The 18,961-nt window shown below is 39.8% G+C and overlaps 1 protein-coding gene across 5 annotated transcripts; it reads left to right on the top strand.

Moving 5' to 3' along the window:
• Positions 1 to 1,094: 1,094 nt before the first annotated feature.
• LOC111493708 (5'-3' exoribonuclease 3-like) lies at positions 1,095 to 18,406 on the top strand. 5 transcript variants are annotated; one of them, XM_023143523.1, is made up of 25 exons: positions 1,095 to 1,468; positions 4,712 to 4,971; positions 5,405 to 5,507; positions 5,616 to 5,692; positions 12,015 to 12,206; positions 12,306 to 12,425; positions 12,564 to 12,626; positions 12,792 to 12,911; positions 13,017 to 13,181; positions 13,773 to 13,850; positions 13,952 to 14,038; positions 14,297 to 14,578; positions 14,757 to 14,852; positions 14,953 to 15,048; positions 15,135 to 15,205; positions 15,659 to 15,787; positions 15,862 to 15,938; positions 16,017 to 16,057; positions 16,165 to 16,239; positions 16,333 to 16,487; positions 16,814 to 16,924; positions 17,007 to 17,082; positions 17,171 to 17,223; positions 17,431 to 17,469; positions 17,567 to 18,406. In XM_023143523.1, the coding sequence occupies exons 2-25, from the start codon at positions 4,768 to 4,770 to the stop codon at positions 17,796 to 17,798; spliced, it is 2,742 nt and encodes a 913-aa protein (XP_022999291.1). In that variant the 5' UTR covers positions 1,095 to 1,468; positions 4,712 to 4,767; the 3' UTR covers positions 17,799 to 18,406. The 5 variants fall into 5 exon arrangements, with proteins under 5 accessions (XP_022999291.1, XP_022999289.1, XP_022999288.1 ...); XM_023143521.1 differs by adding an exon at positions 4,530 to 4,612 and having other exon boundaries at positions 17,171 to 17,469; XM_023143520.1 differs by adding an exon at positions 4,530 to 4,616 and having other exon boundaries at positions 17,171 to 17,469.
• Positions 18,407 to 18,961: the final 555 nt, after the last annotated feature.

Below are 18,961 nucleotides of genomic sequence, written 5' to 3'. Positions count from 1 at the left end.
GTTGAGTATTTCTTAAAATACTCAAGCCATATTTTATTCTTATTTTTTTAGGTAAAGGCAAGACTTCCTCGATGACATTACAACTCAAGAGACCATGACACACGCATAGGATAGTTTTAAATCTAAATTTCGTAGACTATAAGTTAATCTGCGTTTAATTTCGTAGCATATAGGTTAGTATAGAACATTTTTACTTTATGTTATTTTATTTAAAGACATTCTAGAAAACAGGTAAGTCCATAACTATGTTTTCATTATAAAATTTTGAATGAAGTATTTCTGCCTAAAATGTCTATGATATATATACCGTAACATCTTTAGGTTAAGTAGAAATCTAAGGTGTTACAATTTACAAAATTATACTATGAACTTTCAAATGTCTAATAACTTTGTGAATAAAAAAGATGTTAAATAGTGAATAAAATAAAAATGTATTAAATACAACATACAAAATTTAGAATTTATTTAACGGTGATCTATTAAACATAAAATTAAAAGCCACTTTTTAAACTATCTTTAAAATTTAATAAATTTTCTGAACTTTAAAGTATCTAATAGATTCAAAAATATTTAAAATACCATCGATTTTTGTATCTAATACTTAAATTTTCAATCTCTTGAAATAGACAAAAATATAGATGATTAATACATATTCTTCCCAAGTTTATATTTCCATGTTTTGAATAAAAGCATTAAAAAAAATCGATGACCCAAAAACCTTATTAAACTCGATAACCTATGGTTTGAGTTGAGATATGAATTTAAATGAGTTGAGTATAAATGAAAACCTGATTTATAAGTTCTTTTAAAATTAGATTGGATTGAATCCAATCCAGTATATATATACATTTTTCTTACCATATATACATATATTTATTTTATTTTTATTTAATTTCATAGTTATTTTTTAATTACTTATACTCCAATAATTAAAAAATAATTTTTAAGTAATTTTTTAAAATATATATTAAAATTGGGTCCTAAATTTAAGGTTTGAAATAAATAAATAAATAAATAAATAAATGTGTTACGAACCTAATTGAGGAGTCCAAGGCGTATTTATTTTGTATAAAAGAAAGCCTAAAACCCTACCATCCCTCCTTTTCCCCCACCCCTCTTCTGGTCTTCAGTTTTGTTATATTGTTACCGCAGTCGAACGCCGGCACCCCTCACTGTCCCATTCAGTTTCTTTCTTCTCTCCCTCTCTGCTGCAGCCGTAAGCTGCTGGCTATCCAGCATCCCTCCACTGCCCCCACCGGGTTCTTTTCCTTCTTCTCTTCTCTCCCTATCTCTTTCTGCTGCAACCGCACGCCGGCGAGCCACCCTCGTGTTCTGCCGCAGCCGCACCAGTGTCAACTACCTTCTTTTGCAGCTGTCCGTCGCCGTGGTCCACTCCAGCCTTCCCCCACACTTTCCATCTTCTTCCAGTCGCTCGCCGTCGAGTTCTTTTGGGTTGGATCAACTCCGGGTAAAATTCGAATTAGGTCATTTTTAATATAAAATCCTTTCATTGAAAGCCAATCATATTTTTGAAGGATCTTGATGACTCTAGGGGACCTTAAAAGTTATTTTTATGGATTCCAAGAGTGCTGTTGTATCTTTTTGGATTTTTTACTGGGAGACTGGGTCGGATTATACCCTTAGACGGTTTCCGTAGAAGCATATACTCGTTTTATAGTTCCATCTTGTAATTTTTTTTTTTTGGTAGCGGGAGATACAAGAATGTAAAATTCAAATATGTATTCAAAACGACATAAAATTAGTTTAAAGGTAATATCCACGGAGTCAAGTAAAAAACGGTTTACTAATCGAGGGGGTAGCATTTAAAATAATAATAATAGGACAAGAAAGAAGACTACTCGATTTAAAGGGCAACTCTCGTAGTTGCATGGCTCTGCATGCTTCTGCCATTAACAGGTCTACACTCCATCTGACAAAAATAAAATAAAATAACATGAGATGAGTATAAAATACTCGGAAAGTAATTTATTTGTAGTCTCTGAGAAAACTTAGGCGATGTGCTCGTAACTGTCGTAGAGGTCACAAAACTGTGGTTAAAGTTTGTACTAACCTTTGCAGGTTACTATGTAACTAAACCCTCAGTATACCTCATTTAAGGAGTATTCTAACCCTCTTAGGATCATAAATTGTTTTTTTTTTTGTTTTCTCTTGGCTCTAGGTTTCACATATGTCTAGGTCCTTCGTCGGTCTTGCGCGAGGTGCGCCTCGAGTTGCTGTGGCCCATGAAAAGGCCCTAGGGTAATACTCCTAGTACTTGAGGAGCCCTTTTTGTTCTAACATGGTAACCGTACTCCATACATGTCTACCTATTGAGCACTAAGCAAAGGGTTCTCCCTAGTGGTGTTGGGCAACATCTACTTGTCTGAAATCAGTAAACTACCTGTACTTTGCCTTTCCAGGCTGGAATAGTAACTACTTGCTCATGTACCCTTCTTGGGTTAGAACAATAAAACTACTTGTCTTAGGAACAATAACTATATGTTACTTTGCCTTTTCAAGCTAGAACAGTAAACTACTTGTCGCCACGCCATTTAGGTTGGAACAGTAAAAATGCCATGGCTCCCCACTAGGCACTGTCGATAGTACTTCAGTAGTATACCTTATGTGACTTCTGGAATCCACATAGGTGACAATTAAGCCATGTGTAACAAGTAGACCCTAACCCCTGTTTGGTTTACGAATAGGGGTTGCACCCTATTAGTTCCTACAAGGAATCTGGTCAACCCAAGGGGGCTATGGAACTCATGACTAGGTGCTAGGACCAAAATACGCGAAACATTAACTTGTAACCCATGGAGACCAAAACTAACACTCTATGGCGCATAGCGATAGTCCAACTCATAAGTGTTACAGGCTATCCAAACCCTAAATCATGCATAATGAACGTATAAAGGCATACAACATGCTCGTTATGCTCATTCAGTGATAATAAACCAACCTCAACATCCTGGAAAGCATAAAAGTCTAATAAACTATTAGAGTTCACAAATCATGCGTGTGGAAGCTATATAATTGTAGTTAGAATTGAATTATAAACTATTCACATTATCTAAACTTAATTATCACAAGGATGGATCAATTAGGCTTCTAATCATGATACTCAGGCATTTTTCCTCGATCCTAATCGACTCCTACAACTATTTCTTAGAATTTGCTCCATGTGGTTACTTACTTGTTTGTCCACTTCCCGAGCTTGGTTCGGGTCTTCAAGTTCTCCAGAATTTCTCAATTTGCCCTAAAGTAAGTCAAAAGAATATAACTGGTGAAAATGGCTTGAAGAACAAATTCCAGGAAGCTTCAAATTCCTTAAAAAAGGGATGTAGGCCGAGAAACTAACTGTTGACTGTACGGTCATCTTTTCCAACTTGTGTGCGTGCCATTTTGTTTTTCTTTCAACTTTTTTTTTTTTTTGCAAAAAAAAAAAAAAAAATTATTTTATTTATTTTCTTAAAACTCTAGATGTTACACCTTTTTGTTTCCTTGAGTCAATGACCACGTTACGACAACTAAGTTTCTAATGGAATTTGAGCATGGAAAGGACCCTCTAATTGATTTGTTTTTTAGTCTACTAAAAAATATTTTCTAGGAAAGAGGTGAAGAGTGGATCGAGTGAATATATAGGGATTAGGGACTTAGTAGAGAAGGATCTCATCTAGATGACAGAAGGATTTTTATTTATTTGTTTATTCTCTAGATTCCAAGGATGCAGTTGTATCTTTTTTAATTCCTCATTGGTAGAGAAGCTGAGCCGCATTATTTTCCTTGGACGGTTTCAATAGTAGCATCTACACGTGTATTAGTTCCCCTATGTTTCCCCTATGTTTCACCTTTGTTGTCAGTCGCCAATGAAAACTCATTCATATTATGAAGAAATCAAAATGATGTATATCGAGTTCTTGTGAATACATAAGTCAGAGATGAGTGAAGAAAGGAATTAGCACGTATTGAATTTGAAGAAAAATCAATGGAAAAAATGGTGTTTCAATTGTGTTGTATGCACATTATTTCTTTTCGAAGGATGCTATTTTAGCACATTGTTATGGCCTATTATCTTATGTTTGGCTATTGTTTTTTCTTTTCTACCTTTGAGAGGTTTTTTCCTTGAACTTTTTGTGTTGTATGCACATGAATTTGTATGTACTTTAGAGCATTGTTCTATTTGGTTGTATGTACGTGCATTTTTTTTTTTTTTTGTGGTGAACCTTGTAAGGGAATCAGTAGTACTAACTTATATGTAAATAGTGTTTAAGTTTCTAGTATTGATAGTTGATGGAAGTTATGTTTTTTTTTTTTCAATCTTAATTTTAGTGTTAGGAAATGTCAGATGAGTACTTGAACCACTATGAAAAATAAAAGAACACCGTCAATGACATGTTGACACATTATTTTCTATGAATCAATGTGATAATTTTTCTGAAGAATATATTATGGGTTCATATATATATATTTATTTCTTGAATGAGAGGTGGATTCTTTTGATAGACCCCTTTTCTTTTTATGTTTTGTAGTTCTTGCTAGCAATTTTTGGGTTTTGTAAAACAAGGGAGTGGAATTATACTCCCAAAAACTCATGGTCTATTTTTCCTGACAGGCAGGTCAACTTGCTGTTTTACCTCTTATTTGAGTCCATTTTTGACAAAACTTCATTATCTTTGTTTTTATATATATATATCTATATATATAATCTCAGGTGAGGTTGTGTTGCATAAAGGATTTTGAGACGCTACAGGCTCCAAGTGAGCAGACATGGGAGTTCCAGCCTTCTATAAGTGGTTAGCGGAGAAGTATCCATTGGTGGTTGTGGATGTAATAGAGGAAGCACCAGTTGTAATAGATGGCGTCGCCATTCCAGTTGATACAAGCAAACCCAATCCAAACAATCTTGAATTTGATAACCTCTACCTAGACATGAATGGCATTATTCATCCATGCTTCCACCCAGAAGATAGGGTAAACATTTGACACATATATTGAGTTCTCTCTCTCTCTCTCTCTCTCTCTCTCTTTTCTCGCATCATATAGCTATGTCATTTGTGGTGTTTCATTTTAGATAACATTGTAAATTTGTGGCGGAGAGTGCCAAGCTTTAATTTAATAAATTTAAGCAACGTTGGTCAGGATCAATTTTTCTTTGATGTCAAGGGAGATAACATAGTCAGTCCACGTACAACCTGATGAAGAAATTCTTTCACTTGATGTCAAGTCAAGGGACCAAAGCCAATAAATTGGGCTAGTAATCTCCACATGCTAGAATAAGTAATTGTACTTTCAGTTTAGGAACATGCCTATTCTCCACGGAAGAAAAGCCTAATACATTTAAATTTCTTTGTCGTCTAATATATTTTTTTTGATGTTGCTTGATCGTTCTATTTTACTGGTGCAGCCTTCTCCAACAACTTTTAGCGAGGTATTTCATAGCATGTTTGATTATATTGATAGGCTTTTTGTCATGGTCCGGCCTAGAAAATTGCTATACATGGCTATTGGTGAGTTCCCAACTTTATTTATTTATGTTTTGTTGCTTCAAATTGGTTAGACGAAGGAGTGGTAATGTTTGTTTTTAATGTTCATTGCCTGTTGAAATGAATGTACAGATGGTGTTGCCCCTAGGGCAAAAATGAATCAACAGCGATCTCGACGATTTAAAGCTGCAAAAGATGCAATAGAAGCGGTATGTGCTTTTGTTTGATAGTCTTTTCCTGGGTTGAAGGGTGTAAACCACCTTCCTGACTATTACATGTCTAATAAGTTCCTTGACTACCACTTGTATTAGATGATATGGTTGTAACTTGTACTTTACAGTTTTAGATTTGATGGTATTGAGTCTTAAGTTTATAGAGAGTTCAAGTTGATTTTTCAAAATTAGTACATGACAGACATTGCATTGACTGTGCCCCTTGACACAATCGCACTCTTAAAGGCAGCGGACTAGCGATTGTGCGGCACTCACTTTCCAACGACAAGTGAGCTGAGCCAATTTGTACTTGCGTCGCCTACGGCCAAGCGACGTATGATCGAGCCTCTAGCCTCGGTTTTAAAAGAAGGTTTTGGAAAACGAGGGTAGAGAGAGATTTTAGAAAGAGAGATTTTTGAAAGAGACGTTATATAAGCAAGCAAGAGAGAGATAACAACGGCTTAGCATATATAACCTTGGGTAGGGAGAAGTTGACAACTAGTCATATCCCCCTATAGTACATTTTGAGACATTTCATGTCTGGCAGGCCTAGACATGATATTTTTGAGGCGTCATACGCCCTAGAACTATAGAAGTAAAAACACTAGAATGAAAAGACATGACAAGGGTTTGGCTTGCCATAGGCATGCGGCCATGGGCAACACGCCGTGGACGAGCATGACCGTGACATCCTCCCCCACTTAATTGGTTGACGACCCCGTCAACCGACTACTTTCAAACCTGGCGATGTGGGTGGCTGCGGATTTCAGGTCTTCGGCGCGTTCCCAGCTGGTTTCCTCTGTAGGGAGATTCTTCCATTTGACAAGGAATTCACGAATCGTCCGTACAGGTCGTCCTATCTTCCTAACCCTGTCGGCGAGGATCTCCTCTACTTCTTTTGTTTCTTTTTGCCTCAGATCGATGCTCGGTCTTGTGGTTGCATTTCGTTGGTCGTCTTCTGGGTCAGGGTGGTATGGCTTCAAGTTGCTCACATGAATTACTGGGTGGATTTTCATCCATGTGGGGAGTGCAACTCGGTAGGAGGTAGTCCCGATCTTTTTAAGGACTTCAACCGGGCCTTCATACTTGCGAACTAGTCTCTGGTCCTTTCGATTGCGAAATCTGATCTGTTCTGGTTTCAGCTTGATGAGGACTTGATCTCCTGCTCGGAATTGACGGGGGCGACGCTTCTTGTCTGCCCACTTTTTCATATGCTTGGAAGCCTTTTCTAAATATGCCCGGGCTATATATGTTGTCTGCTTCCATTCTCTTGTGAAGTTGTGAGCTTGAGGGTTTTTCCCTGCATAAGGATGATCGATAATGTGGGGTAAGGCCGGTTGTCGTCCACTTACAATTTCAAAGGGACTCTTTCCCGTAGACGAGCTGGTTTGACAATTGAAGCAAAATTGGGCGACATCTAACAGTTGTATCCAGTTCTTCTGGCGAGTGTCGACGAAGTGACGTAAGTATTCTTCGAGCAAGCAATTGAACCGTTCTGTCTGACCATCGGTTTGAGGGTGGTAACTCGAGGAGATGTTTAAGGTTGTTCTCAAGAAGGCGAATAACTCGGTCCAGAATGTCCCAATGAATCTGCCATCCCGATCACTGATGATGCTCGACGGAATACCCCATAACTTTACAATGTGTTTGAAAAATAGTTGAGCTGTGAGTTCGGCCGAGCATAATTTGGGAGTGGGGATGAACGTCGCATATTTTGAGAATCGGTCTACGATAACCAAGATAGCATCATAGTCCCCGACTTTTGGGAGGTGTGTTATGAAGTCCAGAGATACACTTTCCCAGGGTCGTGTCGGCACAGGTAGAGGTTCCAAGAGTCCTGAGACTTTGGCTTTCTCGACTTTGTCCTGTTGACAGATGAGGCACGTCTTGGTGTATTGCATGATGTCGTCTCGCATGTTTGGCCAGAAGTACCCTTTCTTTATTAGAGCGTATGTTCTTTGCCACCCGGGGTGTCCGGCCCATAAGGTATCATGACATTCCTGAATGAGCTTCTTCCTCAGTTCTCCCGTTCTTGGGACATACAACCTGTTTCCTTTTGTCATCAGAAGGTCTCCCTCAACCCAAAACTGTCGTGTTTTCCCAGCTTTAGCTAGTTCGACGACGGCTTTGGCCGATGGGTCTTTATGTAAATGTTCCTTGATGATGTCGCGCATCGATCCATCGATCTTACTTGAGTGAATATGGGCTAACATGCACAGGGCCGCATGTTCGCCCTTCCGACTCAGTGCATCGGCTGCTTGATTACTCTTCCCTGCTTTGTGTTCGAACTTGAAGTCGAATTCAGCCAACGACTCCTGCCACCGGGCTTGTTTTGCCGTCAATTTTGGTTGATCAAAGAAGTGGCAAATGGCGCTGTTATCCGTCTTCACTACGAACTGTGATCCCAAGAGATATTGTCTCCAGACTCGAAGGCAATGGACTACTGCCAGCATTTCTTTTTCGGAGACAGTGTATCTACGTTCGGCTTCATTGAGTTTTCGACTTTCGAAAGCGATGGGGTGGCCTTCTTGAATAAGGACCCCACCTAGGGCAAAGTCGGAAGCGTCTGTTTCTATTTCAAATGGCTTTGTAACATCTACCAATCCGAGGACAGGACCCCTCGTCATGGTTGTTTTCAGATCTTCAAAGGCCATTTGACAATCATCTGACCACGACCAAGTGTGGTCTTTCTTCAACAGCTCTGTCAATGGGGCGGCTCGTCGTGAAAACCCTTCGACGAACCGCCTATAGTAGTTGGCTAATCCTAAGAAGGACCGTAAATCGGATACGGAAGTAGGAACCTTCCATTCTTAGATAGCTTTTATCTTATCGCTATCCATACTAATTTGTCCACATCTGACGACATGTCCAAGGAAGTTGATGCATGTTTGTGCGAATGCACATTTCTCTTTCTTGACATACAGTTGGTTTTGTCGCAGCTTGTCGAACACCAGCTTCAAGTGCACTTTGTGTTCCTCTAGGGTTGTGCTGTAAACCACTATGTCGTCGAGGTATACTATGACAAACTGATCCAAGTATTCGTAGAAAACTTGGTTCATCAACGTGCAGAAAGTAGCTGGAGCGTTTGTCAAGCCAAAGGGCATTACTAGGAATTCGAAGGCCCCATATCTTGTTACGCACGTCGTCTTGGGCTCGTCCCCTTCGGCAATACGTACTTGGTAATACCCTGATCGTAAGTCCAACTTCGTGAAGTACTTGGCCCCGTGAAGTTGGTCGAACAAGTCGGATATTATCGGCAGTGGATATTTGTTGCGTACCGTCACCTTGTTTAAGGCTCTATAGTCTATACACAGACACAACGTCCCATCCTTCTTCTTCTGGAACAGTACAGGGGCTCCATAGGGTGCCTTTGCCGGGCGGATGAATCCCTCCTTCAGCAACTCATCCAGTTGTTTCCTTAATTCGGCTAGCTCGGGCGGAGCCATCCGGTATGCGTTCTTCGCTGGCGGTTTAACTCCGGGGATGAGTTCGATTTCGTGATCAATGCCTCGACGAGGTGGTAATGTTTGGGGTAAGCTCTCTGGCATTATGTCAGCATAGTCGTTTAGTACCTCCTTGATTTCATTTGGGACAGTTTCTTCGGTGGTTGTTACTTCCATCAATGGTATGGCCATAAATGTAGGTTCCTCTCGTGCGAGTCCCTTTTTCAATTGTATGGCCGAGATCATTCGAAGATTACCTGGTTGCTTGATGCTTGCAGATATTACTGTGGGGTTGCGGTCAGTGATCACTAAGCACTTTGCCAGCGGCATTGGGATAACTTTGTGTTCTAGGAGGAACTCCATCCCAAGTACCACGTCAAAGTCGTCCATGCGAGCCACGACAAGATCTAGCTCTCCTGTCCAATCCCCTATTTTAAAGGGGACTCTTTTGGAAACTCCCACAATAGGCAAGGCCTCAGAGTTGACAGCTTTCATTTTTCCCGGGTCCCTTCCTATAGTGAGTCCTAATCTTCGGGCTTCTTGATCAGCGATAAAGTTGTGGGTCGCTCCTGAATCTATCAGAGTGCTCCTATTCGGTTGGAAATTTATTGTCGCATCTACGAACATGAGTCCTTTCTCTACTATCTCCTTCGGTTCGACCTTCCGTTGGAGAGCTGACAAGAATTTAAGTGCGCCCATTCGGGGATTGTCTTGATCTTCCTTCTTGTCAAGCATAGTCTCAACCTTTGCGTCATTGCTCTCTTGAATGGACACTTGGAGCGCAGTGAGAGAGGCCCGATGAGGACAGTAAGATACCTTGTGGGGACCTTTACAGAGCATGCATTGTAACGGCGTCGTCGGGTGGTTCCTTTGATGGTAAGGTCCTCGAGATGTCCCTGCTTGGTTATTCTGTGGAGGTCTATCCGTCCATCCGCTTGGTCTGTCGTTACCTCCGTTCGGCCTGTTGGGGCTTCCATTTCGATGACTTGGTGGTTTGTATGGCTTGCCACCAGTGTTTGGGGCTGGTGTTATTCTCCTTTGGGATCCCGCTTCGTTCCCATAGTCTAGGAGTCTCTCGGCACAGGCCATTGCGGCGGCTAGGGTTTGGACCTTGTTCTCGTGTAGCTTTGTTTTGGCCCACGGTTGCAACCCATTTATAAAGAAGAACACCTTGTCCTTCTCTGATGTGCCCCTGATATCGAGCATCAGGGTTGAGAACTGTCTGACATAGTCTCGTATGCTTCCAGTGTGTTTCAGGGCTACTAGCTTTTCCATTGCTAAATGTCCTGCGTTTTCGGGGAGGAACTGGTCCCTCAACTCTTTCTTAAGGTCCTCCCACGAGTCAATGGTGCACAATCCATCCTCGATGTCTTGCACCTTCGTACGCCACCACAGTTTGGCGTCGTCTGTGAGATACATCGAAGCTACGATCACCTTCTTGTCGTCAGTACAAGCCGTTGTGGCTTTGAAGTACTGTTCGACATCAAAGATGAAGTTTTCTAACTCTTTGGCGTCCCGATTCCCTTTAAAGGCTCTAGGTTCTGGGAATCTTAGTTTGTTGGACCCTGTATTTGTTTGTCCAGCCGTGACGTTCTCCACGGCTTTCATGGTCACTTCAATTCGAGTGCCCATGGAGGCCATCCTTTCTTGGATGTCATCGATGGTTGTTCTGAACTCATCAGCTAGTCCATTGAACAAGCTCATCATTGTATTTTGTAGCACGTCGAACTCTTCGCCACGTCTCTCCTTGTGCGCGACAGAGCTATCCGGACTACCAGATGGTTTTGGGCTGCTCGTAGGAGCAACTCTTTCTTCGAGCGAGGTCACTCGAAACATCAATTCTGCGATTGGCAACCCATCTAGGCGGTTGCCCATTGCGTCGATTCCTACGACTTTCTCGCTCAATTCGGTCACCCGTGCTTCCAGGAAGCGGAGGGTGTCAGGGACTTCTTTGAGGAACAACATTTCCTCCTCTATTAGCGTAAGCCGGTCGGCTTGTGCTTTGGGTGTCGACTTTGTCGTCGACATGGTTTCGGTCTTTACTGTGTCACGGAGCTAACAAAGCTCTGATACCACTTGACACAATCGCACTCTTAAAGGCAGCGGACTAGCGATTGTGCGGCACTCACTTTCCAACGACAAGTGAGCTGAGCCAATTTGTACTTGCGTCGCCTACGGCCAAGCGACGTATGATCGAGCCTCTAGCCTCGGTTTTAAAAGAAGGTTTTGGAAAACGAGGGTTGAGAGAGATTTTAGAAAGAGAGATTTTTGAAAGAGACGTTATATAAGCAAGCAAGAGAGAGATAACAACGGCTTAGCATATATAACCTTGGGTAGGGAGAAGTTGACAACTAGTCATATCCCCCTATAGTACATTTTGAGACATTTCATGTCTGGCAGGCCTAGACATGATATTTTTGAGGCGTCATACGCCCTAGAACTATAGAAGTAAAAACACTAGAATGAAAAGACATGACAAGGGTTTGGCTTGCCATAGGCATGCGGCCATGGGCAACACGCCCTGGACGAGCATGACCGTGACACCCCTCTCCTTTATCACCTCCAGTTGGAGTGTTTTGTTAAATTCATTTCAAGGAAGCTTTTTGTATCTTCCATTCATTTGAATGAACTTCTAGTTAGTAGAGTTGGGGGCTAAAATCCTGTTTTTATTTATTTATTTTATGAATAACTTACAAATATGTTCTGCGTATAAAAAAGTTGGTAGGATATTGCTTTTGGCTATTTCTTTTCCTGCCTTAGTATGATGTATAATTGAAGTGTTCAACTGCATCAATTTCACGTGAACGATTATGTACAAAGAAGATAATCTCCTGGTATGAGCATTTAATAAACTATGCTTTTTTTTTTTCTCTTAGGCCACTGAAGAGGCACGATTAAGACAGGAGTTTGAGAGGGAGGGACGAAAGCTTCCTCCAAACGAAGAGTCACAAGTTTTTGATTCCAATGTGATCACTCCTGGAACTGACTTTATGTCTGTTCTTTCCGTTGCTTTGCAGTACTACATTCATCTTAGACTAAACAACGACCCAGGTTGGAAAGGTATTAAGGTAAACATGACATGACTATTACTTGTATTCTAAAACCGGTAGTTTCACTGAATAGTGAATCCAGTTTTGCCCGATTTTAAGTGCTTTTAAAATGTGAAGGTTATTCTTTCTGATGCCAATGTTCCGGGTGAAGGGGAGCACAAAATAATGTCCTATATTCGTCTTCAGAGAAATGTTCCTGGTTTTGATCCCAATACTCGTCACTGCCTGTATGGTTTGGTATATTTTTTTTTTCTCTATGCTTATTTTATGTAATTCACATACCTCTTGATTGTATGTGTTTTTTTAAAAATTAGTTTTCATGATTTCATCACCTGGTTGTTGAATACAGCGTATCACTTGATTTTACAATTTCAGGATGCAGATTTGATAATGTTAGCTTTGGCTACCCATGAAGTCCATTTTTCAATAATGCGTGAGGTTTGTATTTTTGCTTGTATTTTGGCTACGCTGCTGCAGTTTTTGGAGAATTTGGTATCACTCCCTTCCTGAGGACATGACACATGTTCATCATTTAAAATATTCAATGTATGTGCATTATACTTCATGAACCAATAACAACCATTGTTTCTTGGTAAACTTCAGATCATGTTCACTCCTGAACAGCAAAAAAAGCGCTTTCTAGCTGACCGTAAACGTAAAGTAAAGAGGAAGGCTAGTGAGTTTGATGCGAAAGGGGAAGATGTAGTTAAAAAACCTTACCAGGTAGGATTTCCTCATATTTATTCTTTGTTCTCTGGTGGAATAATAGGTCAAATTCTTTATGTCCTATATCTGTTATTTACTTTGTATGGTCCTTTTATTATGCAGTTTCTCCATATATGGATACTTAGAGAGTACTTGGAACGTGAGATGTGTATTCCCAATGCTCCCGTTGAAAGCGACATTGAACGCATTGTGGATGATTTTGTGTTCATGTGTTTCTTTGTTGGTAATGACTTTTTACCTCATATGCCCACATTAGAGATTCGGGAGGTAGAGTCCATACTTGAACTTACCATTTATAAGTTAATGAAGTTTTGTTTGACCTCCAAATGGAATTGTTCTATTCAAGATTTTGGGAATTCCATTTTTTTCTTTTCTAAATTTTGTTATTTTTGCATGTTTGATTTCAGTTAACTTGTCAGCTCTTTGTTAAGGGTAAAATAATTTTTTTAGGCAAGTGAGCGTTCAGCTTGTTAGCCTTTATGAAGAATGAAAAAGCAGATATATAGAGGAATATTGCTACTGAGGAAGAAAATTAAAAAAATATTGATAATCTCATAACTTGGAACAAAAAAAGAATTATAAGTGTACACCATTAAACAAAAGTCGTGTTTATGGAAGTTACGTGTAGAGGTTGATTATTGTCAGCCTTTTAATCCAAGGTTCGATCAGCTATATGAGCAAAAAGTTGTATATTTTGTCTTGGACGTCATATGTTGGTCGATGTGGTTCCGTCTTGGCAGATATATCCTAAGAGGTTTAGGTGACTTTTCTTCTTGCATTATAAGTATTCTAAGAATTTGGATTGTTTTTCGGTGCAAGTTAGAATGGAGGTATTATTTTTTTGTTCTTTAATTCCAGGGTGCAATTGACTTGCTATTGACTGTATATAAGAAGAAAGTAAGGGAAGTTGGTGGGTATTTGACTAAAGGAAGCAAGGTAATTTTTTTTTCCTTTTTGGTTTTTTGATTTTATGCTATAATTTACATTAACATCTGTGAGCTCAGGCATGAAATGCTTTACTGTGGGTCTTATGTCAGCCAAATTTGCGCATAGTGGAACAATTTATTCAAGCTGTTGGAAGTAATGAAGATGACATATTCCGAAGAAGAGCTAAACGGCAAAAGGTTCTCTTCTCTCTTATGTATACATGTTTTATACGTTATTTATCCCATCATCTTTCTCGTTTTGAGGTGAGAATTAGGAATGTTTTTTTTTTTTTTTTTTTCAGAGGTGAGGATTAAGAAACAAAATTTCATTTACAATGAAATTTACTAAAAGACTTTTAATTTCTAGTTAATTTGTAGATTACATTTCATATTGATTGTATTCCTATGTGATATCCTTTCCATTCTCTCACTGTTGGTCATCTTTTATAAATTCAGAAGCAGGCAGGAAGAATAAAGCTCTCTAAAGCTCTGACAAGAAGAGGAGATGATGCAGGGCCTTGGGTTCAACCATCCCTAGTTGCAGTTGCTCGTTTTCATAGATCTCGTCTAGCTTCAGGTCCTTATCCTTCGCCATATGGACAATCAAGAAAAGCTACGTCCAGATTCTCAGGACTGAAAAATAAGAATATGCAACGTCCTAACAAAGTTGCACGTCTATCGTCTGGGGATTCTACTGGTTCTGCTATCGTTGAAGCAGAAAACACTTTGGAAATAGATGTACGTTTCTGTGCTTAGGGCATAGTTCATTGTTATTATGACTTCCATTAGCCATTTTTTAGGACTATTTTCTATGGCTAACCTGTAATTGGTATGGGCCTTGCCGGCATGAGTTTTCATTTAGACCATTGAGAAGGTCTAGAATGCTAATTATATCTAATTTTTGTTTATCTTCTAGATCCATGAGAACAACAAGGAATTGAAGACAAAGGTTAAGGAGTTTCTGCGTGAGAAGTCTGATGTTTTCAACTCTAATGGTTCAGAAGTAGACAAGGTTTGTATCTAGTAATGCTAATAGTCTAATCATAGTTGTATAGTACAATAATCAATGTGTTAAAGTTCATCTCATAAGCTGAATGAATGTTGGTGGTCAGATTAAATTGGGCATACCTGGGTGGAGAGAGAGGTATTATAATGAGAAGTTTTCTGGAAATACTCCTGAGGAACTCGATGACATACGAAATGATGTTGTAAGTTATTAAGCGAATTTCTAGTGATTTCTTAGTTTTTTTTATCTTCTGGAGTTGTAGGCTAATTTTTGTTGTTTTTCTGGCAGGTTTTGAGGTACACAGAAGGCCTATGTTGGATTATGCGCTATTATTACGAAGGCGTTGGTTCTTGGCAATGGTGAGGTTTTTATTCTCGTTTCTTTGGTGCTTTTGTCATCTTTTATTTTTCGTGTTATTGCTTATTATTGTCTAAGATAAATGGACGTCTTAAAATGAGTAGCAGAATCTAAATTGAAACCGGTTGTGTTATCTTCTCATCAGTTTTCCTCTTTCTAGATTCTGCTACAATTTTTTTTACCTGCCTATGTGTCTCTAGCACATCGTTAATATGCCCTGACCTCGTAATTAAAAAGGATAAAATAATAAAAATTGAGAAAATTTATTAAAAGAAGTCGTTCTAAATGACGTGACAATCATGGGTTTGGAGTGCATCTATCAGCCGTGGGTTTGGACTGCATATCTTTACGCTTCTGTGTAATCTGAATTACATATCTCTGACAGAGTGAATGTAATTAGTTCTTATTCTCGTGATGTTCATTTTGTTGTTTACCTGTGCCATTTTCTTCCTCAGGTTTTATCCATATCATTATGCACCATTTGCTTCTGATCTCAAAGGTCTTGATAAGCTGAGTATATCATTCACTCTAGGCACTCCCTTCAAGCCATTCAATCAGCTACTGGGTGTCTTCCCTGCTGCTAGGTCTGGTGCTAATTTCTTTCAAATTAAATGGAATTTCCATTTATTAGAGGGTTCTTACATTGAACTTTATGCAGTGCACACGCACTCCCGGAGCAGTATCGGAAATTGATGACGGATCAGAACTCGCCTATTGTTGATTTCTATCCTAATGGTACAAAATCTGTTTAAAAATGACTGCGTTATGGTTATCAAGTTTTGTCTCCCCTCTAACTTTTGTTTGATGCGTCAGATTTTGAAGTGGATATGAATGGTAAACGGTTTTCCTGGCAGGTTGGTTGCTTTCACCCCTTATTTTATTCTTTAATGTGATGAATTGGCTTTAGTTATGTTATGCGTTGTTGCTTCTTTTTTAATAATTTATTCATACTATTCTGCAGGGAATTGCAAAGTTGCCTTTCATTGATGAAACCCGCCTTCTTGCAGAGGTTGAGAAAGTCGAGCATACATTGACGGTGTGTTACTAACTTGTGGTTCAGACATCCTTGATGAGGTCTAGATGATCCATATCCGTCTCTTTGAATAATTAACTTTTTACATTTCTGCAGCAAGAAGAAGTGCGGAGAAATAGTGTGATGTTTGACATGCTTTTTGTCACATCTTCTCACCCCCTCTCTGTTAGTATATACTCGCTCAACGACCGCCGTAAGCTGACGGGAAGAAAACGTAATCGGGTTAAGGAAAAAATAAACCCTGAACTTAGGTTTGTATCATGTAAAAATCTTTCCTTTATGAGCATATTAATATGATCATGATGGGCACAATCACACCTTCCCCTTGTTAGCATGCAAGTTCATCAAATCTGATTAACTTAGATATGGTAGCTGAGTTAACTTTAAGACAAATATGTATTTTATGGTTCATTTTGATGCTTTGTACAAATTTTTGGGAAGGTTCTCTGGACTCCGATCTGGTTTCTAGGAAACTCCTTGGGTTCTTTACACCATTATGCTTAATTTCTCATGGAAATTTTGTTGATATTCACGTTCTTGGTAGAAGTTAGTTAATTCTGATTTGATTTAGCGTTAACTGCAGTGAAGGAATGAATGGTTATCTCTTTCCATGTTCGGGAGAGTTGTGCCCTCAAATATTCAGGTCTCCAGTTGAGGGCATGGAGGATATTATGAACAACCAAGTCATGTAAGTGTCTTGAGTACTTTATTTGATATAACAAAACTACTCATCACGGTTTCTCCTTTGTTTCTTTTTCTTTCAAATCTAGATGTGCTATATATCGGCTTCCGGACCCACACAAGCATATCACGAAACCGCCTGCTGGGGTGAACTTTCCTCCAAGGGTACTTTATATTTCTTTTAGCTTATATTGATGTTGAAACACACCAATATCCTGCGGTTGTTTAATTCACTTGACATGTCTTGCGGCAGACGGTGAGCATGAGAGACATGAAACCTGAACCTGGTTTACGGAATAAAGATACACAACGCCACGAAAATGGAAGATGCGTGGGAGACACGAGGCCTGAACCTGGTTTACAGCATAAAAATATGCAACGCCACGACAATGGAAGATGCATGGGAGACATGAAGCATGAACCTGGTTTACGGCATAAAGATATGCAATGCCACAACAATGGAAGATGCATGGGAGCCATGAGGCCTGAACCTGGTTTACGGTGTAAAGATATGCAATGCCACGACAATGGAAGATGCAATGAGAACGCAAGGTAGTATACCTCCTACAGAAACCGGAAGAATTTCACTCGTAGCCAACTATTTCAATACATTTTTTTTTCTTTCTTGTGAGTGTTCTTTCCTTTCCAGGCCAAATGCTACTGGAATCATTTCAGGTCGACTATTAGGGGATGCATCACGTAGACTTGTTAACAGCTTGCTGGTTAGGAGGGTAGATTCTAAGGTTGAGGACAATTGTCAGGCACTCTCACTCCCCCATACGGCACAGCCCTGCATCCTTGGGCAACCTCCTTCACAGGCTCAAGAAGACTGCAGAATGCCAGCTGTGCCAGACCGAACTATTCCAACGCAACACGTGTAGCCAACGAGATCATGGGCAATGTCTGTCACTCCGAGGCCATCACTGCAACATGAGAACTCATTCCATGATCACAAGATCAAGCAGAAGAATACAGAACCAGGTGCCAGACCATACCAAAGGGCATCACGCCACCTAGATCGAGTACCGTCAGCCACTCCCAAGCCACCACAGAAAAATGAGACCTCACTCACACACAATTGTAGAGCACTCAATCAACTGAGTTCCCAACATTACAGTGAGAAACCTGAAGGTTACTACCCATGGACATCAACATAATGGTGAGGTTGCGAGGACTCAGTTTCCACCACCCCAACTTATGAGTGTTTACCATTACAAGTTGGAAGCTTTGGGGAGCAGTGAGCGAGGTGGTGATGGGTGTCATGACCATATTTATCTAGGGCGTGTTGCCTGTTGTCATGTGTCTATGTTATGCCACACCTTTAGTCTAGCTCATGTTGTATTACTTTGATTTTATGTTAATTATTTTATTATTATATTTGTTGTTGCACAATGAAATGCCTCAAAGTGTAGTGTAGGGAGATATGACTAGTTTTCAATTCTTTTTACCTAGGGGTATATGTTATTTAAGCTGTAGTTGGCCCTTGCTTGCTAGCCTATAATGTTCCTTTCAACTCTTTCAAAAATCTCTTTGCCTCCATTTTTGGAGACTTTCTCAAAGTGGGGTCTTGACTTGGGTATTTATTGTTTGTGTCAATGACAATATGATCGTGTGTTGGTTGACTCACTTATGACTCACTTAGGGGTGGTAGTAATTATTTCAAAATCACTTTACAAAGCCTTGAAAAACTACGTGATAGCTGGTAGTAGAGTTGAATTGGCTCCAAGAAGTGATTTATTTAACACTTCCATGACAAAACAACTATACAAATACCACAATGATTGATTGGTCGACATCAAAGAGCAAATTTATTGCCTAGATTAACACGATCGTTATAGTAGCTGGCTGCCTTGATGGGATGCCCATCTAGGAATTGATAGAAGATAGCCATAAGAGGGATAGCTCAGAGGGCTTTGTTGCTCAAATAGAGGACAGTGCGATACTCGCGTGGAAGCAACCGTAACAACAGTCCTATCTCCCCTAAAAGTGGGAGAGGAGATAGTGGGAGATCATAGAAAATCACTTCAATCGTGGATCAATAGAG

The sequence above is a fragment of the Cucurbita maxima genome, unplaced genomic scaffold (genome assembly GCF_002738345.1).
Source record: "Cucurbita maxima cultivar Rimu unplaced genomic scaffold, Cmax_1.0 Cma_Scf00019, whole genome shotgun sequence".
NCBI lineage: Eukaryota > Viridiplantae > Streptophyta > Magnoliopsida > Cucurbitales > Cucurbitaceae > Cucurbita > Cucurbita maxima.
The sequence above is the reverse complement of the archived record's forward strand: the minus strand, read 5'-3'. Positions and strand labels throughout refer to the sequence as shown.

Bases quoted from the DNA above. Each gene is read 5' to 3' on its own strand.
- LOC111493708 (XM_023143519.1), top strand. From the start codon at position 4,768: ATGGGAGTTCCAGCCTTCTATAAGTGGTTAGCGGAGAAGTATCCATTG. The intron at 12,207-12,305 runs GTAAACATGACA...TAAAATGTGAAG, and splicing joins CAGGTTGGAAAGGTATTAAG to GTTATTCTTTCTGATGCCAA. The intron at 13,851-13,951 runs GTAATTTTTTTT...GTCTTATGTCAG, and splicing joins ATTTGACTAAAGGAAGCAAG to CCAAATTTGCGCATAGTGGA.